Source organism: Taurulus bubalis (assembly GCF_910589615.1).
Source record: "Taurulus bubalis genome assembly, chromosome: 4".
In the NCBI taxonomy this organism is placed as follows: Eukaryota; Metazoa; Chordata; class Actinopteri; order Perciformes; family Cottidae; genus Taurulus; species Taurulus bubalis.
The window spans coordinates 30,410,369-30,432,866 of record NC_136592.1 but is presented as its reverse complement, the minus strand read 5'-3'; the positions used below and the strand labels follow the sequence as shown (position 1 = coordinate 30,432,866).

The 22,498-nt window shown below is 46.5% G+C and overlaps 1 protein-coding gene across 1 annotated transcript in view; it reads left to right on the top strand.

Annotated features, from left to right (window-relative positions):
• Positions 1 to 22,498, top strand: part of tiam2a (TIAM Rac1 associated GEF 2a) — a 45,542-nt gene that overhangs the window by 7,300 nt on the left and 15,744 nt on the right. The window contains exons 6-14 of the mRNA XM_079216998.1: positions 3,046 to 3,231; positions 3,466 to 3,609; positions 6,587 to 6,643; positions 10,590 to 10,766; positions 11,174 to 11,278; positions 11,366 to 11,444; positions 11,545 to 11,634; positions 11,739 to 11,960; positions 14,207 to 14,301. Of these exons, the coding sequence (XP_079073124.1) occupies positions 3,046 to 3,231; positions 3,466 to 3,609; positions 6,587 to 6,643; positions 10,590 to 10,766; positions 11,174 to 11,278; positions 11,366 to 11,444; positions 11,545 to 11,634; positions 11,739 to 11,960; positions 14,207 to 14,301 (1,155 nt within the window). The remainder of the gene's footprint in view (positions 1 to 3,045; positions 3,232 to 3,465; positions 3,610 to 6,586; positions 6,644 to 10,589; positions 10,767 to 11,173; positions 11,279 to 11,365; positions 11,445 to 11,544; positions 11,635 to 11,738; positions 11,961 to 14,206; positions 14,302 to 22,498) is intronic.

The window sequence follows — 22,498 nt, the reverse complement described above, 5'->3', positions numbered from 1 at the left end:
TCACTGAGAACATTGGCGACCTTTATCCCATTTTACTCTGCATTATACGAGTTGTTATTCCACGGGATATGTATAGCAGCCACATGATGTGCCTTGCCTAATTCGACTGATTTCGTGACTGCAGTGACAAGCCTGTGCTTATTTCTGTCTGTGGGTGGGTGAAGTGGCCTAAATGCATCAGTCCCCAAACGCATCACCAGGGGCCCAGGGGAGCAGCTCGCTCCCCGAGCATCAGATTGAGATTCCAGATGTTTCCTGGTAATGGGCTCTCAACATGCATTATCCTCTTCCTCCTCCTCACAGCCTAGGGGAGAATCCAAAGCACCCAGCGCTGTGCTGTAGCCTACATACAGCAGATTACTGATGAGTATAAGAAGCCCGTAATCTATAGCACAGCAAGGACCCAAAGACTTCTACTAGAACTTGGTGTTTGTTGTGAAATGTGCAGAAATAGAGCAGCAGTTGGTTGTTTTTACCTGCGACTGAGGTGGCCATTGACGTAATCGTCTCTTACTTAAGTGCTCTTCCTCTGCGTAGCCGCATGGGTTTGTGCTTTTCAAGCTGCTCATGTAATGGAAAAGGCAATGGCTACTTATTGTAAGGGCTGTTATTTGGTGTTTGGTTGAAGTGCACCGAGTGGAAATATGAGTACGTACTATGAAGAACAAGCAAGACAGACCTCACCCCTGTGATCGCAGATGGAGATGTCACTGCCTGCCTGCGAGACTGACTGTGCGATCTGCTTTCAATTAGCCAGTGTGCCACCTCAGAGGAGACGGAGAGACAGACGGGGTTGGAGTCAATGATAGGGTCAGAGGGCTATGGGACAGGACTCTGATACAGGCGCCCCGAGGCTGATGATAGCTTTAAGGTTTCGGTGGGGTTGTCTAACCCCAACAAGGCACTACTTTGATGTACCCCACCCCCACCCACGTCTGTTGAAATCCGTGCCAGTAGATCCCTTTTGAAGACTGCCGTTGCCCCCTTTCTCACACTAGTGCTCGTGCACACACACACACACTCTCACTCCGATCAAGTTGCATTGAAAGACTTATTATGCATTAGGGCTTTTTACAGCGAGCCAGGGGGCAGATGTTAAAGAGGGGAAAAAAAGAAAAGATGAAAATCTGTGAAAAGAAAGACTTGTCTCTGGCGTGCTTAATGACTCTGAAATGAATGTAAATAAGTTGTGCAGATGGGCCCGAACATGCCTTGCTTTTTCACTGATGTTGGTTGATTGTCTCGCTGCACTCAGACCTGCTAGATGCATGATGCAATAGACTGCATAAAGGCAGTCATCAGTGATGCACCCCTGGCATGAATCATCAAATCAAATGTTATGCACAGGACTATTTTAGAACATCCTTAAATGAAGACTTGGATATTTGACTGTTGACAAAACGGATCCCGATGGTGTGTAAATGAGGACCTTGCTCAGGTATTGCGTGATAGTTATACAGAGAGACGCAACTTATTCCGAAGCAGCAAGTCTCCTAAATTTGTCTTTGCATATAATGAACCGAGAATAGCGGGATACAAAGAAATACTTATTTTCGTACTTACTAGGATTTATGTACACGGTCTTTTGAGATCAGGTTCAACAGAGTGACGCCAAGAATTGGACCCAACAGGAAGGTCCTTGGACACGTCCCAATGTGAAATAAACACATGTTTGTCAGCCTGCTTGTGATGAGTGACGAGAACACGGACACAAAAGTCCTCCATAAGTCCCCATATTAGCTTCGGTGCCCTTGCTAATGCTAACTGCGATTACCATAATCCCCCAAAAAGAATACCCACCTTTTAAATTGCAAAAAGTAGTTTTGTTATACTTCGTGTTGCTCCAGATTATCACATGTTAGATGGGGGTAGTTGCCTATGATCTCTAGCCCACAATAACGGCTGGTAATTAGCTATTAACTCTAGTAGGCGACAGAGTAACACAAGGCCGTGCAACTTTGGCTGACTTGTAGCAACTTTGACCACAAGTGACATTTATGGGATAATAAAATAAACGACAAACTCTCAGAAAAGTTGTACTTAATAATATATAAAAGAATGTAACCATACTAAATGTACAGATATGTGGGTCCTTTGCTGTTCCTGCTTTATGAAGGACTAATGCCGTACTGTGTTTGATCATGTTTCCACTTATTTAAATAACTGGCGTGCCAAAATGCAAGGCCATTTTTACCCACAGCATGTGGATTCCTAGCAGTTGTCTTCATGGTCCAAGTCTGGAATGGGAATAATGACTGTCATTGACTCGAGGCTTGTTAAGCGAGGCCACCTGCACAGCTATGTACATAGGCATTTTACGGGCTTTAGCACACAGCCCAGTATACCATAGTGATTTCTGTTCTTTGTTTAAGATGTTTCAGAAGTCAGAGGTTCATAAACCACCACCCCTATGTCTAAAGAATGCCATCAATGTAAATGAGACCTAATAGCACAATACCATAGGGTGCGTTATTGTAAATGAACTCGCACTGCAGACGAGACCTATTAAAGTCAGTGGTTACAGAGGGTTGTTTAACTTGAGTGTTCTCATTAAAACCAGTCTCCAGCCAACAAAATAAGCACTTTCTCATAGAGTACACAGTGCAAATAGGGACAGAAGAAAGCAACTGTAAACCGTGTGTATGTCCTGTTTGTGCGTGTGTGTGGGGTGGAGTTTAACGGGTGTTCTGTGCAACATCACCACTCTCTCTAGACTTGCATAAAAAACGGGTATTAGAATTTACTGCACACACTCCGACTCCTCCGCTGGATATGCAGCCCCCCCCCCTCCTTAGTATCAACCCCACAGTAATTTGTGCCCTCACCCTCCACCAACATCTGCAAGCAATTGCAGCTTGATGGAAAGCCCTCGACTGACCCTGGATCTCCCTCCTTGGCACTCCCTTTCCCTGCCTCCCCTCTCATATTCCCCCTCCTTTACCCTCCCCCCTCCCTCCACTCTCATTTCTCAGCTATCCCAGAAAAAAAACGGTCAGGAAACTCGCATCCAAAACCCGTAAAGTAATACTCTTCCTTTTCCTTCAGATCCAGCAGTGGGAGCAGAACCTGGAGAGGTTTAACATGGATCTGTTTCGGATGCGCTGCTACCTGGCCAGTCTGCAGGGCGGAGAGCTGCCTAACCCAAAGAGCCTGCTGGCTATAGCCAGCCGACCCACCAAAACCACGCTGGGACGTCTGGGGATCTTCTCCGTCTCCTCCTTTCATGCACTGGTGAGGAAACTGAGGACCGGCCCTGAAAAAGGGCAGATGAATGACTAGTAAACAAATACACAATTCAGAATCACAGGATCATATGTGTGTCCTTTTTTTGATACCCGTGTATGTGTTACACTACCCTTGAAAATCGTTCAATCTTTTGAAACTAAAAAGCATCCAACAAACACTCCCTTCATGCATCACTGGAGGAAAATATAACTCTTTCTGATATTTTGTGTGTCGGTTCAGATCTGTTCCAGAGACGAGGCTACACTCAGAAGACGCTCATTGTCGCTGACTCACAGGCGGCGCAAGAGAGGCCTCTTCTCCTCGCTCAAAGGCCTGGACAACCTTACGAAGAGGGGCCGGGATAAGAGGCCTTCTGCTTCACAGGTACCACTACACGCACACGCACACGAGCAGATCCGATATAATATACACGCAGCAAAATGTTAGCGATTTAAAGTAGCGGTTTCTCAAATACAATCATTTGTATTTCACTTAAAACAGATTGTAGGATGAAAGATTGCCTCATGTCACAGTTGAAAGCCTGACAGCATCTTTTATAATCTACATTGAATCCCAGCATAATGAAACTCCCAGACTTGTCACACAGGAGCCATCCACACGCATACCACACACGTAAAGACATGATCAAGCAGAATTGTGCACACACGATGTTCGAGGTGTACTGCACGCAGTCTCTTGGGACTACTTGCCGAGAAAAACTGCGTCTTGATACTTACGCCCTCGGTGCACATCGTGCATTGTTTGCTAACGAAACAGCCGGAAAGCCTGTTTTCCTAATTGCTTGCTTGCATGTGCGTCGCCTGCGTTGGCATGAAAGAGATTGGTACAGTCATGCAACCATCTCGGCACATTTCCCCCCCCCCAAGGAGATTTTATTAAGTAGAAGCACATAAGCTCACGTCCCACCCCCTCGAGTGCACACCTCCCATCCTCATAAACACAGAGGGGCATTCCTTTCCCAGGTGCAGAGGGGAGGGGAGTCTAAATCCTCTCAGGTTAGTAATTAGACCCATGCAAGCTGATTATTTATTGACACAGAAATCCGCCACTCTGTACCCTGAGGATATGCCCCTGGAGAATCCCGCACTCTTAGTAGTCTATTTTTAGAATCGCCACATGGAAAAAAAAAATAAAAAATAATTTGCTCGTCTTTTATAGAGCTCTGTTCATTAGCTGAGAGTAAAGGAAGGGCGAGGAGCGGGGTTTTGGCGTTCTCCCTGCATTTTTCCTTTATGCTGTGAAGTCAATATGGTGTCTTTATTGTTTTGGAGCGAGCGCCGCTAAGAGCCAATCATGTCCTCCAGTAGGTGAGCCCTGACATGCTGACAAAATGTTCCCTGTCTTATTTCACTTGCTCTTATCCAGCGCACCGGTCGCACCACCTGCTCTGCGATATTTCTGTCTGTGCACTTGCACACGTCTGTCAGCGACTAGATACGCACGTCATTATTTTCCCGGGGAAGTCCAGCCGGCCGGCCTAATGAGGCCCAGTTACATTTCTCAGTGCAGACGGTTCGAGGTGACGCTGCGGCACGCACATGAATTATTGAACGCCATGTGTGGTAGATGGCGTTCTCCACTCTTTCCTCAAGCCCCGCAGACACCAGCAGATGGTTGGTGTAAAGATGCTAAATATTAAACAGCCTCCCTTTTCATTTTTTTTCCCCCAGGTCCACCTTCTCTTACAAGCTCGTTTTTTAGCGCTTTTCTGATCTATTTTTTTTTTTCTTCGCATAGAGGCTAATCAGGAACAGAAAAAAAGGCCGGTGAGGGCTTCAAGGGGTTTTCACAGTTCTGGTTTTCCGTGGACATCTGCTGTTTTCTGGTGTTTTTCTTTTTCTCGTTACACGAGTCAAAGATGATTTGTAGTGTTCGTTTTTTTTATTTATGTCGTGACCATTTTAAATGACTCCGTCAGCTCCTTGGCTGTTCTCTCCTGCACTGACGAGACACGTGTTCGCTGGAAAAAGATTTGGACAGCGAGGCCGTCTGAGGAGCCAAGCGCTCCTCCATGCACTTAATCTGTTGTTACCGTCTCAGGTTCTTAGGCTGTGCTTTCGCCGAGATATTTTCGAGATATCTTCTTTCCTCCCTTTTGCTCTGCATTGATCCCCCTTCCTCCAACTCAAAACTCTGTCTTTGCCTCTAACTCTATCCTACTTATTTGATATCCTAAAGGTAGAGTTTCATCTCACTCTCACCATTTGTCTTTCAGTTTTTTCCCCACTTCGGCCTCGTCCTTTTTCAAACCCCCTGTTTCTCAGAGCATAAACATAAGAGCGTTACCCGCCAGCCTTCTCCCACAGTTTCCATGCTGACTCATCTGTGTTGACTAAGCCTAAATCCCATTTACCACTACACTGCTCAACAACCTTGCCCCGAAGTCATGCCCCCCCTTTTCCCCCCACTACTCCTTCCCTCTCGTTTTCTCATCTCTCATCCGTCTTAAGAGAGCTATGTATACAGTAAGGAGCTGGACGGCAGTCGGCTGTGGGAAGTAGGCCAGAAAGGTCTGAGGATTTGTGGAAGGGTTGGTAAGCTTTCTAAAATTAGCCAGTTTACGGCGAAGCAGCACTGTTTACAGCCACTTTATAAACGTACTGGATGGAGAGTTTCTGCTGCTCGGAGGTCAGATGAGGGTTCTTACTGCTATATTCTGATTGTAAAGGAAACTCCTCCCGTGGCACTCGCAGCAAAATGCCCCATTTCGATCATCGGCTGTGCCACCTGTCATGCCTCTCCTGCCCCGTGACAAAGCATCTCAAAGAAACCCTATTAGCTGCCGCCTGTTTGAGCGAGGGCTGAAGTTGCGCCCTCGCATAACGGATGGCTCGGTGTCACCGCTGTATAATAGAGTTGTTAAAGCCCTCTGAGGCTGCAGAGTCACCTCCAGCACCGGGCTTAGCCTGACACAACACGCCTTACAACCACAAGCCAGGGAGAGGCTCTAAAGAGGAGAGGTTGAGGAAGATGGAGTGGATCAAGAACGGAGAGATTTCTACACTGTGGAGGGGGGGGGGGGGGGGGGGTTCTTGTCCTCTTCTCATCTGTAACCGGGCTGTTTCGCCCTTTCATCTCTCTTCTGTGTCCACACACACACACACACACAGAGCATATTTCCACCATTGCATCTTCAAAGGCTACAGACCCCGTTTAGCAGCGGTATCAAAGCGCTGCACTCGCCGCACGTAGTTTTTAATTAACACCATAATCACACTGTGTGTGTGTGTGTGTCTGATATTGTGTTAGCGAGGTTGCCGGGGCACTCGAATCGCTTATGAGTCAATCGCTGCGGTGCCCCTCTGTCTGTACTCCTAACCGTCTGTCTCTTTTGTTTCAGATCTTTGAGAGCGACGCTGGAGGTCAGGCGTACGCTCTGCCTCCCAGGAGCACTGAGGTGAGTCATGGCGTTCGGTAACTTCGGGTCGCTTGCGGATCTTTAATATGTCTTTTAAAAAAAACTCCCCTGCCATCTGCCACATCCGTCCTGTGGTGGCATTTTTACGAGCTGCGTTATCCGCTTCGGCGTGAAGTAGTCGTGGCAGAAACGTGTCCGCTGTTACTTTGACCTCTGCTGTCTGTCATGGCTTTGATAGTGAGCTGTGTAAAGATGTTTTCACACATTGTGTGTGTGTGTGTGTGTGATCAGAAAGTGTCTGCCCGCCATCTTATTTCACTTGCCCAGGATCAAAGCAGAGATTCTTTTCATGTTGCTCAGCAGGTGTCTGAAAGAGAGATGGACAGCATATCCAACAAGGGATTTTTCCACCGGTGTCGACAGGCGTCCAATTCTCGGCATGATTGAGTTAATGGAGGGCGTTGAGTTAAAGTGTTGACCAGAAGCACTTGAAAGTGTGAGCGTATGGATTTACGGTAAACGTGTTGACTGATTGAAGAGCGGGAATTCCGGCCTGTTATTGGGCGATGGCGCGCCTCGATGTAGGACGTGTGAAATACCGCCGTAAGCTTTGGCTCCGGCTCCCCGTCTGCAAGCCTCCACATCTCTTGGTCAGGTTTCTTTCATGATGGACAACATTTAAAAAAAAAAAATAAGACTAATACGGTTGCGATTGATCAAAACGATCCTTTCAAAGGAATGTATATTTTCATATTTCTTGCCAAGAGTTGGATGAGGAGATCCATATCATCGCCTTAGCTTAGCATGACGGCTCATGAAGACATGAGTGGTGTCAAGCCTCTCACCTCACTGTCTGCAACAAAGCAGATAGCGATATTTCTTAAAATATTAAACCATTCCTTTCATGCAGAATGGTTTTGGCTGCAGCCCACCTGCTGAGGATGCTCTGAAGTGACTCTTGATAAAGGAAGAATTCAAATAGAGCCTGTAATTTGAGAAAATAGCGTGAAAATGAGAATTTCTTATTGTTTGGCCGTTGGTCCCGTCAAATAAAAATCCTAATCAACCCTTCTTGGACGAACAGATGGAAGTCTGGCGCGGCCATTGAGGATAATGGACGCTTTTAGACGGAGCAGGACGGGTGTTATGAAGATTTCCTTTTTCCGCAGGATGCTATGATTCATAGTGTGAGTCTGTGGTGAATGTGGCGAGTGTTAAAACTGCCCCCATTTAGGGCCTAGAAATGGACTCAGGAAATGGTTTTGGGAAACAATAATGGCTTTCATTGAGTCAACGCTTTAATGCGTCTTTAAATGCGGCAGCCCTCCCTCTCGGCTGAGTGTTTTGCTCTTTCCTAGATTTGGATGTGGAAAAACAGCTCGTCAGTTGAATCTTTTAGATTTAAGGGGATTAAGACCCTTCGGGGGGGGAGGGGAAGGCTTTATTGATTTTTGTCGACACACACACATCATCTCTCCCTTGATGACTTTGCTCCTGTTGTCTCAAATCCCCTGTATTACTCTAACAAGCAATCATCTTCCTCTAATCCTTTAGCATTGAAGTCAAGTGAAGGGTACGTCTGTAGCCGCGTGGTTTATGTGCTCTTTCAAATAGTGTGCGACCGTTGCTGATTTGAACCGACGAGCTATTTCGACAGGCCGAGGGTTGTGAGGTGGTGATGAAGGGTTCATGAAGCCGGGAGAGATGAACATCTGTATGGATCCTGTCTGTAAAATGGAGGCTGCAGAGTTAACAAAGACATGGCATTTGCTCTTCAAATCCTCCGTCCACCCACTCCTTCTGTCAGCAGCAGACTGAGTGAATATGTTTTCTACAGCTAGAAAAAAGTGAACTTCTGACCGAATGCTTCATTCTCACACTCACTTTGAGCTTTTCCCATCATTTAAAATGCTCACTTCAGTTGATGGTTAATGGAAATATGGTGAAGCGATAAGACTCAGGTGTAACTTTAACGTCTTTTTCATGTACCTAGTCTCAGGTGGTATTGGATTCCCCGAGAAGAGTGTTCTCTCTCTCTAAACATTTGATTGGCTGGTGATCTCGATCCGAACCACTCGTGTCCAAGACATACTGATAAATACAAATACACACCTCTTGCAGGCATCAGCGCTGGCATGAGTGTGAGTGTGTGTGTCACGGTGATGGAAAGAGGAACCTTGGTTGGAGCTTCGAGGAAACGAATAGTAACAGCCTTCTAATAGATGTAATGGAGGGAAATTGGCTAAAACTGTCTTCAACTCCTCCCCTGTTTCTTCTCCACGGTCACGCGATCTATTTGAGGCCGTCCTCTAATATTTGTCTCATGCAGTTGCTAAGTGGAATGGAAAGGGTGTATTTGCATGGTGGACCACTAAACAGTCGCGTTACTCCACGCTCCATCTTTAGAAGCTGCAGGGTGGAGGCCGGCTCGCATGGAAATACATCCACGCTCCAGAGGAAAGACTGAAGTATTTCGTTATTTGGCCGGATGCAAACATAAATACAGTCGACACTCTCGCCACACAGGGCACTTGTTGAAATCCAGCGCGTGCCCGAACCGTACTCTTGGCAGCCGCACGCGGAACGTTGACCAGGCAACCGCCGGTCCGCTGCAACCCTGTCTGACCATGAATGAGTGTACAGTGTTACTCATCCACCGGTCGGGTCCACGCAGGCAACCAAATCTTAGTTTTCCGGTCACGCCATGTCGCTGGGACACAACACAGGGCGGTTATGCCATGACGGCTTGTTTTTTTTTTTTTCATCCTCAGTTCGTAAGCATGACCTCACTGCCTGAACACACACACGGGTGGAGGTGGGTGTTGAAGTGGCACCTTTGTGTTCCTCCATCCCAACAGCTCAGGGGAACATTAGCGGCCTTTATTTTTGATGCCGATTCCCCAAGTAGACTCGTCAACGGGACGTTTAGATGACAAATTAAGAAAATGTTTGCGTGTGCCTGTGGTTAACTGAGCTCTACGGAGAACTGTGTGCATGTGTGTGTGTGGGATGCTCTGATTCAGAGGCCTTAGCTTGTCCCTTTAGGCTTTTTGTCTGACAGGGAAAAAAGGTCTTTTTCCTCTTGAAGTGATGCATCAACTGCAAGCTGCCGGCTTCTGAAACAGACACACATCAGACAGAAATACTCAGACTGTGTGTGTGGATTTCTGTCTGATGTGCATGTGTGTGAGCTTTTCAGCACTCCCATAATGCCTTTTTTTTTTTAAAGCATCACGATGGACCCAGACCAAATCACTCGCGCAATTATTTCTCTCGCGCGTCTCTTGCTGAATCGCCGGCTTCTCCGACCCATGAGTTTCAGTACATATGGTGTGTTTGAGCCTCGCCTCAAGGGTCTGGGGCTTTGATAATTGCGGTTTTTCGGCCGCACTGTGGCGTCTCCCACGGCCCCTCGATGCAGCAGCGCCGCCCTTTTCCCCCTCCAGAGACACACAGTCGCAACCAAAACCCCCAAATGGCTGCCTGTGAGGTCGCGTGGTGGGCCAACCCCCCCCTTCCCACACCGTAATACCCAGCTCAAACCTCACGGTTAATGCCACCAACAAGCAATCACCTTCAAACGGCTGAATCCGAATGTTTGACAGATTATCAAATAATTTGTCCCGAATACATCTCTTAAGGCTTTTTAAAAACCAAATAAACGTGCGGATATCGTCTGGACTTCTAGACTTGCCAGTCGACCCTTGCCAATCCGCTTGTGTACACGGCCATTACGAAGACTATTATGTGGACCAACTGCCGTCCACGTTGTCAAATGAATTTCTGAAAGGCTAATTGTATGACATCTCTGCTCCGCTGCTTGATCCACAGCCAAGCATTTGGACTAATGGAGCGGTATTGATTTGAGTGCTGTTACTGAAAGTCTGCCTTTCTCTCTCCCTCCCTCCCTCTGTTTCTATTTACTCTTTCCTCCCTCCTCCTCCTTCTGTCTTTCTTTACCCTCCCTTCTTACCCTCTCCCACAGAGGCTGGACATGCTGACCAGCATCTACTCCATGTCGCCCCCTGAGGGCGGCGTGTGGGACAGCGTCGGCGGCGCCACAGACGTGCTGACGTGTGTCTACATGCCAGACGGCCTGACGGTCCAAGTTCCTGTCAGAAGAGAGCAGACAGCCGCCGACCTTCTCGCTGTAGCCTGCAAGGTTGGTGTGGCACTGAAATGATGACATTTAACAATATTCCTGAAAGCTGTGATTTCAGCGTTGTCAGGTAATGGTCAAATAGTCTTTGTTTGAGCATCTGTAGAATCTGATTTCATTCATGTTCCCATGAGCTGGAAATAACACACCTATTCATCCAGTGTCTAGCTTCACACAGTCCCGTAAGAATGGCACACACACACACACACACACACACACACACACACCACAATACCCTGGGCGAAGCCTTTTCTCGTTTACCGCAAATTTCTCATCACAAAGTGTAAAGTCGTTGAATAATTCACGCCTCGGCCGCACGGCAGCTGTCTGACTAAGCGTCGGTGCATGAAACGTGTGATTCCTGTGCATGCACGCAGGCCACTGAGCATTAGGGACTCTTGTGTAAACAGGTGAAACAGCTGGACGCCGGCGTGCACTGCCTCCGACTCCACAGACGAGCGGGGCTGGGCGTGGAGGTTCGATACCTGGCTCCGGGCGAGCTCCTCCGCGATGTGGTGAGGAGGGAAAAACAAGCAAAGTCACACATGGACTCTTCAGTATCTGCTCTTTTTGTTGAATGTGTGTTGATGTCACCCCCGTAGGTGAATGATCAGTTGGAGGTGGTCCCAGTTAACGTGTTTACTCTCCACTTGAGACGGCCGAGCGACACCGCCGACTTTGGTGAGAACTGCTTCAGGTCTAGTTGTGTCCTCGCGATCCTTTATGTATTCTTTCTGTCTGTCTAACTCTCTTCTTGATTTGTCTCTTTTCCTGCGACCAGGTTTTGCAGTAACGGGACACATTGACAGCCAGAAAAACAGCCGGATCTTTGTCAGCGAAGTGCTTCCTGATGACCTGGCCTTCAACGAAGGTGCCCGCTTGCTTCCTAATGACACAACAACCTCACAGTAGATCGTATCACACTTCTTCTTTTGCCTCCCTCCTTTTCTGAAACACACTCTACTGCGTCGCCAGGCCTGCGTCCAGGTGACGAGATCCTGGTGCTGAACGACAGGTGTGTGTCGGGCCTCGACCTGGCTCTGATCCAGACGCTGTTTGCCGAGCAAACCCTGCACCTCAGCCTGAGGCGGGACGGGCCCCTGCCGCCAACGGCGACCTCCAACCTCCAGGCCCTTTCCCCTTTCGACCACAACCAGGAGGTCCGCAGCAAGCACCACCGCGCAAAGTCCTCCTCAGGTGCTTATGTCTGTTGTGGCAGGGAACCGGATAAGAGCATGTACATCTCGTCATTAGTGGGGATGTATTTGCAGTAGGAGGCTATAGATTTGACTTAATGGGAACGCTTAACGGCACAAAGTGAAGTTGATAGGATACCCTTTAGTTTCAGTTTGTCAGACAGATGGTGGAGAGAGAGACATAAAGAGAGAGAGAGGAATTGGAGCTGCTGTGAAATGCCTGGCACACCCATAGATTTAGCCCTTTCTCAGTTCTGTGTCATACTTTTTGAAGGTATCAATTTTACAGTTTACTCTGCAAACTAGCTGCGTGGTCGGTTTTGAAATTATTTCCTAAAACCTAAAAGTTACTTGATGGTTATTCACTCACATTAATAGTATTTGCTGAGAAGGTTTTGTTTCCTCAACCAGAAAACAGCCTACAGCTCAACGCCGTTCCGCTCCAGTTAAGTTTTTGTTTAATTCTCTACTTCTCGTTTTCTCTTCACTGTTAAGAATAAAAAAAAAATGAGCGTAGAAAGAGAGGGTGAAGTCTCGCAGTTCTGTGAATCCAGGGGCAGAGGAACGCCCAGATGGGGCTTTTGAGCGCAGACGGCTCATTATTGCTGTGAATGTATAGTTTCCTGTCGGCTCGGTTCAACCTCACTGTCAGAACCGAGCAGTGAGTTCATCCACGTCGCCGGACAAACACAGCTGATGCCCAGCTGGGAGGGATGCATTTAGTTTGTTTCAAGCCTCACTCTAAAAGGTAAGGCATAGCCAACCCAACCGAAGAACATCGTCTGTGGTATTATCAAGTTTTGGTACAGTTCTTTGGTTGGTTCAGTTCATATCTCAGATTATAACCTCCAGTTTAAACTACAGTTATGGAAATGTGTCTTGGTGTTGTCAGGCAAGATCCCAAACAGGACAGCTGGCCATTTAATTACTAATATGTACATGAACAAATTGGCCACGAATAGTCAGCTAATAAAAGTGTGCCAGTTCTTTTAAAAAAAAAAAAAAAAGCGAAGAGGGATGAATTCAGATATCTATCTGTTTGTGTTTATGGAAAAATAGCAGTGAACGGAGAAAGTGTAAATTAGATAAAAGTGAAGATGATTATATAATATTTGCGGGATCAGGATATGCACCCCACCAAATTACCTTTTTTTTTTTTTTACTTTCAAAAATGAAATGGACCAAAATGTACCTGAAGTTTTAGTTCATGCTGGGTTTGTTTTCATGCCAAACAATGAAACAAGTCAACAAAGAGTCTGTTTCAGAGAAAGTATCAAGCCTCATCTTAATGATTTGTACATCGTTGTGTTTCCTGCACTACAGCCGTAATTGAACACATAGCGATTAATGACTTGAAGCCCTCATTACAGAGAGTGGTGCGATCAAAGTGCCTGCAGTTTACTTCTCGGTCTCTAGAGGGCGTGTGATTTCAGGCGGGGAGGTAAAAGCAGACGGTGGGGAATGAACACTGTCTGACACAAATTACACAAATGATTTCCTTGAAGGAAACTGTCTGTTGTTATCTGGATTGACTCATCCTCATGCAAATGTGCGACACAATAGAACCAAATTCCCATAACTAGATATCTTTTGTGACTCCATCAGTCAGTCATTTGGTTGACGCTGATTGGCATCTCAAACGGGAGGAAGTTCAGCTCCACAGGAGGTGAAGAAGTTTTCTTTTGTTTCCTGCTGTCACGTTGGCCCGCCTCCCAGGATACAATCAGGAATAAAGTCTTTTCATGTGCCAACTGCTCGAGAATTTGTTCTCAGGACCTTGAATTTAAAGAGAAGTATCCCAAATTGGGGAAATGTTGTCAAACTGTTCAGTTTATCTGATTATGTCAGGACAGTTTATGTGCAAATATATATTTTTATCACGGAAACCAGCTGTAAACCTTATCTTTGAAACAGTTTGGGGCTTTTTTTTTTTTTTTTTAAAGTGAAACAAGGCGAGAGATAACATGGTCTTTTAATCCTGGTTGCCAAATTAGTTTTTCTGGGTTGACTGAATGAAAGGAGACATATTTTAGGTTCTGGGCGACTGGCAGGCGCCCGTGATGGTTTCAGATTATAACTAGCCAGCATTGTTTGTGTATTGTGGTCAGCAGAAGGATGTGCTTCAGCAGAAACCACCACAGTGCAGATGCAGTGATGGGTGGTATGAGCAAAAACACTGTCTCACACTCAGAGAAGCTAAACCACATGTTAAAATTGTCCCCTCTCTCTCTCTGTCTCTCTCTCCAGATGTGTGCAGTGCAGCTGATGGGACCGAGTCCCCGGTTGTAGGACTGGAGAGCGGTCACTCCCACTGCGCACACAGGCCTGTTCAGCACAGCAAGGTAGGAGGGGCTCGAGTGCGTCTGAGTGCTCAAAAGAAAGTATTTCCATTGTCTAATAGACATCCACGAATCTCTCTCTCTCTCTCTCTCTCGCTCTCTAATACAAAATAAAAGTGTGTGAGTGTTAGTGCCCACTCACAGTGGCAGCTGTGGGGTTGTCAGAAACCAGACTGGCCCCAATTCTTAGCATTACCATAATTAGGATACGCCATCATAGCCACCGGTATCAACACGGCTTATTACTGTCATGCAGATAGGGTGCAGACTGAGAGAAGGGGCTGTGCCCACTGCAAACACACACACACACACACACACACACACACACACACACACGGCACAATGTATGCCCTCTGGCAAAGCTGAATCTTGAAATGCATCTATAAGATTCACTCAAACATGCATATATGTCATTATATTAAAAGCAACAACATATTGAGTGGATATATTTTCATGAAATTGTCATAAATCTTCTTTCTCGTGACACATTCCTGGTGCCTTCACGGTCCTGACTTTGCTCTTTTACACAATATAGGTGCCCTGTAATCGACGCAATCACTTTTGGAGCGATATCTCCTGCATGAATATGCCAAACGGTTGTTCCTAATGATTTATGGCAGATTGCCTGTCTATTTCTGTCCTGTCTGTTGTTGAATATCCGGTTAGCTTTTTCATATGCAAGCCAACTTTAATGAAGTCATTTAACTGAGCATGAGCCTGTCCCTGTGGGAATTACGCCGTCGCGCTGTGGTAATGCAATACGAGAGAGTGCGTATGCCGGTGTTTATCACCGGCAGTAATGAGTGTGTGTGTGTGTGTGTGTGTGGTCATCACAAAGAGCTGCGTAGACATGGCTGGAAACTTGAGACCAGATGTGTGTGTGTGTGTGTGTTTGTGTGTATCATTCAGCTCATATTTTGTGTCCTTTTTAAGCTACGTAGTTGCTGTCAACAATGTTGAGTGCATGTTTATGTAATGTGGCCTAAATGAAAAGGGGGGAATAGGCATAGTCATGTTGTCGTGTTTATTTCATCAATGATTCATTGATAGTAAATCCAGGCCAAATATCCAGAAACCCTCTAATTGCTGTATCTGCCGATGCTGCATTATTCTAATTGCCTGTGTCAGAAGATGCCCGGCGGTATTTGACCCGTGGTCAGGCTGGAGGTGGATTAGAGAGAAGAACTTGCCCTCTGTGCCTCTCTATTGTGGCTCTATCGGTCTCTTTTTGTTTGGCCCAGCGACATGAGTCAGTCCCACTGCGCTGGGATCTGCACTGCACCACCGCTGCTGCTGCTCAGCTCCCTGCCGTTTCTCTTTTTTACTGAGGAATGAATGGGAGGATAGGTGTGTGTGTGTGTGTGTGTGTGTGTGTGTGTGTGAGAGGTTTATGAATATGTGTGCTTATGCCACTGCATATGTGCTTATTTGAGGCACAAAAGAAGGAATATCTCTCTGCCTCCACCAGGGAGAGGCAGCCACCGTGAAGGCGATGCACAAAAGAAGACACAGGGGGAGATATTGGTGCTGGTAAATCAGATTTTTTTTTTTGTTTTTGTTGCTGTCACGAAGAGGAGAATTTAATCACGGCGCAGCCATCAGCTTGCTCTCTGGGGCGGGGAGAAGGAAATCACAATAGTCGCCGGGTAGAAAATCAGCCATGGATCAGCATATAGGCGCACACATGCGTGCATCTGAGCGTCGATAGAGATGGATGGAGGGGAAGGACTAATTTCAAGCCTCTTGTCACACCTTGTAATCGGCCTTCTCACTAGACTGACTACCTTTGATTAATTGGTCCGCTGCATTCCAATTTGCGGTTATTACACGAGAGAGATCTGTGTGTTCCTGTGTGTGTTTTAGAGATGCTCACTAAAGGCACAGGCATCAAGGTTGTTTACCAATTGATTGAGGGAATGATGTACTTAATGACACATTTGGCTATAGAGCGCCATAGCAATTGGTTTGAAGCAGTGTTGTGCTTACCATTATGAGCTTAACCAATCGATGAGCGGACGTCAACTGAATTGGTCCCGGAAAAACTCCCACGAGGTCCGTCAAAATGGAATTGATTTGAGATGCATTGCGCTGGTGTGGTGAAGTCATAGAGACACATTCAGGTAAAATCAGAATAGCTGGGTCCATTTTGGTTGTGCTTCACCTAATCTCTACTAGTTTAGCAAACTGAAAAGCTTTAATAGAGGCTTGAATGGGGGATTTGTTGGCTGCAAGGTATTCATCACATTCACACTCATCCATGGCGATCCCAGTAGACAGATGGAAGTAATCTGGCTCGCCAGGCGATTTGTGTATCCATGCACAAACGGATGACTCGAAGGGCCATGTCACTGATATGATTAGTCGGTTGATCGATGGAAAATTCTATTTGACTTAATTATGGTTTAAGTCCTTTTTCAAAGCAAATCTTCCCAAATTCCACTGGTTCCAGCTCCTAAAATGTGAATATTTGCTGTTTTTCTTAGTCTTGCAAGATAGTAAACAGAATACATGTGGGTCTTGGACAGTTTAAATATGCATGTAGTAAACGGTGATTATCAGTGTGCATCATCACTACTACTGCCGTGTTACTTTAATGGCAAATTCCATTTTGCTGTAAAAGCCATGATTTTTCTTTTATTTAGTAAATTGCAGTCCAATGTTTTCCACGTTGTAAAGTAGCCGCTCATGTCTTGTGTGCATCCAAAGGGTAAACAGTGGACAGACATATTAAGCCTCTTTGCTTTTGTCCAGACTAAATGTTTCAGTAAGAGCATTTAAATGGACTTATGACGGGAGCCATTCTCTGTCTGGCTCTCAGTCAGAGATTCAGTTCTATTCACCTGATTCTAGTAATGATGTTATTATTATGCTTCTTCTCTGAATTAGAAGAAGGCATTAGTAGACTGCAACATCCGGGCTGTTTCTATTACCTCCTTTTCCCTTCTGGTCTCAATCGTCCTTTTTCACCTCTTTCGCTTGTGGGCGCGAGGAGCCTGAGAGGTGTTTTTAACACTTTATAAAAAATGTGTGACTAACAGAAAGTTGAATTATTCCGTTTCTGATTCTCCTCTCTTATCATGGCTCCTAGACTTCAAAAGAATATGGTAGATGCCTCCGGATATTAGGTTATATCATCTTCTTCAAACATGATCCCGTCTTCCTTGGAGCTACAACCATCCCCTTCCCAAATTTAAGAGAATCTACTTTACCCAACTGGTGTGGATGTCTGTCTGCGGGATGGGAGTTTGGAGGGGGGGTATATTAGGGAGATGTATGTGTGTGTGCGTATGTGTTATGACTAAGCCCCATCAGATGCCATCTGGCTGTGAGCAGGCTAATAATCTGGGCTTATAGCTGTCAGCGCAGTTAATGCTAGCCCGCTCTCGTCAGTCCACTCCACGGTAAACAAGTTGGAAAGACAGAGCTGGAGGTAAAAACTTAAAAAGAGGGAGCGACGGAGGGACCAGTAAGGACCTCGATCCAATATGACCCAGAACTGGCTGAAATGGCCGCACCGGGGGTTCCTGGCACAGCCGTGGCCGTAGCCATGCCGATTGTAGCCATGCCGATTGTAGCCATGCCGATTGTAGCCCCCGCGGTGAGCGACGAAGATCCTCGGCCGTGCTTCTACCTCACCACCTTAATCGGGCTCTTTATGCGTGACCAGTCGCCCGTCCAGGCCCTGTGCTCCCTCCTGGCCATGTGCTGGTTCTGGCCGTCCGGCTGCGAGGCCGAGGAGAAGGACCTGTTCCTGGGCTCTGTGCTGCTCGGTTTGGGACGGTTCCTCAAGGACAAGCTGGCCCGTCTGGGCCGGGACATGGCCGCCTGCCTGTCCTGCAAGAGAGACGTCAAAGGGGACAAACCAGCGGTAAATATCGGCCCATGTGCTTCCTGCTCGTGGGAGGTTTTCACAGAGGCAGCTGATACTACGAGGCTTCACACTTGGGCTGCAAACTTTCACACACACGACTCCCACACGCTTCTTTGTGTATTCGCTAAAAATATCTCCACCGATGCGAATCCGGAGTAGTTTTACATTTGGAGAATTAGTTTTTCTTCTATTTGCATTTCATTAGCATTTCAGCCTAAATTTTTAAAGAGCTCATAAATTGCAGCATGCATTTACAGAATCACGTGCAATGTATAGGAATTTAATGCATTTTTACTTTGAGAAAAATCTCAAACATGTGATGAATTGCCATGAAACTTGGAGGATGAATCCTAATCACTTTGGTGTCCCATGAATATCCTCCTGCACCATTAATTATAGTTTGTCCAATTGTGACTCAAAGATTCAGAAAAAGGGTCATGCTCTTATGTTTCCTACCGGTTTGTCCCAGCAAGCCCGCTCTACTGCACCCTATCCTGGCGACCTTTAATTCAACTGTTCACGTGCAGGATTTATAGTGTACGCAGTTGGAGGTAAGTCAAAAGGTCACGGCGTTACTTTTTGCTCTGCCTCTCCTTTCTATGTTGCGGTCCATGATTTTATCTCGCCAGTAATGGCCATCGTAGAATTAATTGTTCTGGTGTGACTCGCAGTTAACGTCTTTTATTCATGTATTCACTCTCAAACTGTCACCCCGGGTGCCTAGTGGGTCTATTATCCGTTAGTGTCATGTCATCTTTGGCAGTTGCATGGTGTGAATAGTTCAGGGTGCTTTGGTTGCTTCTGAATCACCCAGATTGATATTTTTCCAGGTCAGAAAGGCACATGGGGGCAGCACAGGGATTTCCATTAGTCACCCTGCAGACTTGTTTGTCATCAAGCCGCGTTTAACGTCTGCAAAAAGCATTTCCACTTAACCTTTCGTTTGGTGGACTAAGATTAGCGTATAGTGCCAGCGTTGCTTTGCCTTTTGTACTGGCAGCCATGCAGCGGGAGTGGCTCTGGATTGCCTCTGGGACAATCTTTAATCTGAAGCTGGCTTCATTATTAAAATACAGTCTTCTCCCAAAGTCCTCCGAGACTTGTTGGAATAATATTTGTTTAGGATGAATAATAAAAGGCGTAAATGGGCTTGAGTGGAGCGCGACGGGACCAGCCCTCCCTCTCATCTTCCGCTCCCCTCCGCTCTGTTTGATTTATGATCGTGCGTCTGCTTTTATTGAGCTTTGAAAAGAAGATGGCATCATGGCACTATAGCCCACTAACATGGCATATGAATCACTGGCCTGCCTACCAGACACTGGGCCCCTCTGTCTCTCTCTCTCTCTCTCATAGTGTCACAACAAGGCTGTTTCTTGTGAGGGATGGGCAGAGGTCGCCCCAGGGACACACCTGTATTTCATCCCTTTTTCTTTTTTATCCTCTCCCTTCCCACGTTTGTTTATTTGTGTATTTTGACTAAGATCGGGCCTCTCCACTGGTGAAGACTTCTCCTTTTTTGATTTGAGCGGCGTTTCATCTGCAAAGCGGACTTAGCTCTGTACATAATGAGTCCATTGGAGCGTTAAAGGGAGATGGAGACTGTGTTTAGTGTTTATCTTGCAACCTCCCAGTCTGACACAGCCGAGCTGGTTTTTTTATGCGAGTGTTTACACCCAGCATTTGGACAATACAAGTATACGAATTTGACACAAATGAATAATATCGAGTGTTTACATGTGCCAAAAACGGGGGGCTAAAATCTTGGCATAAAGGCCTCGCTCAGTGTGCTTCACACTAAGTGCTTGTTGGGTTGTTTAACAGTGTCTGGCATCACAGTGATGGGTAGTAGTTGGGATTGGAACGTCTCTTTTGGAGATTCTTCACATACTAGAGACTGTCCCAAAATGTGCCCCATTGCCCATTTGTCGTGTCGACACAGCGCAGGTGGTGAAGACAGAATCATGAGAAAAATTTAGGGCTGCAACTAACGATTATTTTAATAATCGATTAATCGGTTGATTATTTTTTCGATTAATCGATGAATCGGATAAAAAAATGTTTTTATCAAAAAAGCGTTCATTTCCAACCCTTTATTCAAAAACAGAAGTGACAGTGCAAAACATCTTCAGAAAGTGCACAAACAGGTTGCTCCTTTTAAAACAACAAAATGGACTAACACTAAAAACATACACATGTATGCTTTATATCTGCCAAATGTGAGCCCTTTTTACTGTAATTGATCCCTCCAGAGCCTGCATTTACATACCCTGCTTTATCAATATATATGAAATACTGGGACAGAGGGAAGCTGTACTGCTCCATATAGAGCGTCCTCTTCCTTAAACTCGTTCATTCTGGGTCTCTTATGACCACGACGTCACGTTGTTGGCTAAGCCCGATTTCGTGATTTGCTTCATTCTACTTTGAGTAAAAAAATTTAAAAAAACCTGCAGCCAGATCCGCCGGTTTAACGTTAACGAGTGACAGCGTGAACTGAACCAGACCGGGGGGTGACGGCATGTTTCATCACGTTATGTTGTTTTACAAGCAAGACTGAACTGTAACGGAACATAACGTAACTTTAACGACAATACACAACCCAAACACGTTAGCTAACGCGATAGCAAGCTGACTAGCTTCCATTAAAAACAAGTTTGAGGAACATGAAGACGCTGATTGGCCAAGACTCGACTCGTCAAAGATCTTCTATTTTTGAGAAGATCACAACCTCAGATTTTCTCGTGTCTCACTCCAATCTCAGAAACGCTGGCCGGCCAGTTGCTCTGCTCCGCTCTTTTTTTTCTTCTCCGCGACTTATTGCCCGGCGTAATAATCGCGCGACACAACGATTCGATAATGAAATTCGTTGCCAACACTTTTCATAATCGATTTTATCGATTCGTTGTTGCAGCCCTAGAAAAATTCGATCGACGTTTCGATAGTTGGGAAAGACACTTCACCCCAAATTGTTCCTGCAGGCTGTGCCTGCGGTGTATGAATGGGTGTGAATGATTAGTTGGTCCTGATTGGTCAGGTGGCACCTTACACTGCCAGCAGTGTATGAACGGGTGTGAATGGTGACAAGTGTTAAAGCGCCATTTATCTTTTACCATTCAGCTAAACAAACAGTTGCCTTTTTAGATGTGGTGAGACAACACATTGTACCGCCTGTGAGAGAGATCCTGGCGCTCGGGATTAAGGCACCAATCATGAACCGCAACTGAGGACCAGTGGTGCCTGTCACTCCCATTCTCCTTCCCCCCTTGTTTCCTGTCTTCTTACTTCGGTGTCTCTCCGATAAAAGCAGAAAATGCCCAATATTGTCTTCTCACAGGACGCCAGACAAGAAAGTACCTTGCCTTAGTTTTAAAATGTGGGAACAATAAAGCCTGTTTGATACATGTCACGTTTTATTCTAGTACGAGGCTATAGCTAACATTCCTGCCCCGTTGCCCCCCCACATTTTTGAGTCAGCCATTCCTCTGTGTGTGGAGGTAACAAGCCAGAACAGTCTGCATTGTACTGATGCTATTGAGAGACTGGACACTGATGCAGCCCCCGGCCTCTCCATTCAGCTCTCTGGAAGCTGCACCGAGGTCTCATGGAGCCGAAAAGTGAGAGGAAGAACCAGAGGAAGAGGAAATTGGAATGGGGGATATCTGGAGGCGACTGGCAAAGAGGGAAGCAAAGGATGCGAAAGTGAAGATTTCGGAATACCAGCGCTGACGACCAGAGACGGGCAGTGAGAGAGGACACACAGTTGCCTCTATTTGCACAAGCCAAGTGGCCAGACTGTCCGCTCGTGACTGATATGCAAAACAAGCTGGCAAGCGAGCGCTTTTCCTCTGCTTACGCTCACAGAACGGAACGGCGCAGGATCAATGGCTCAATCCCCCATCAAAGCCCGATCCGCCTCAGAGGTATAGGTGTACTCGATGCTGAGGCTTCTGACCCGGGCCTAGCAGGGGAGGCAGGCAGACACTAATTAGAGAGCAGCAGCAGCATTGGAGGAGGAGAAAAGTTGACCAACCAGAGTCGGGAGGTGGACGGAGTTAAAGACATCCAGCTGTTCAGGTTCTCTCTGGGTGTTTTGTCTCTGGAGCCGGCATGCCAGCATCCAGGGGAGGCCGGCTGCAGAGGAAGGGCTGCTCTCTGGCCCGGAGAACCCAGCGGCAGGCCACGGCCGCATGGAGGCTGCTCTACAGGCTGCTCTTCATGGTGAGCGTAGGACCGGGAGAGCGACAGGATGTATCGGGGGTTAACAATGTTTCTGCGGTCATGTTTTCGAAGGGTCCTCATGAAAGTAGTCCGTACTCGACTGATATGTTG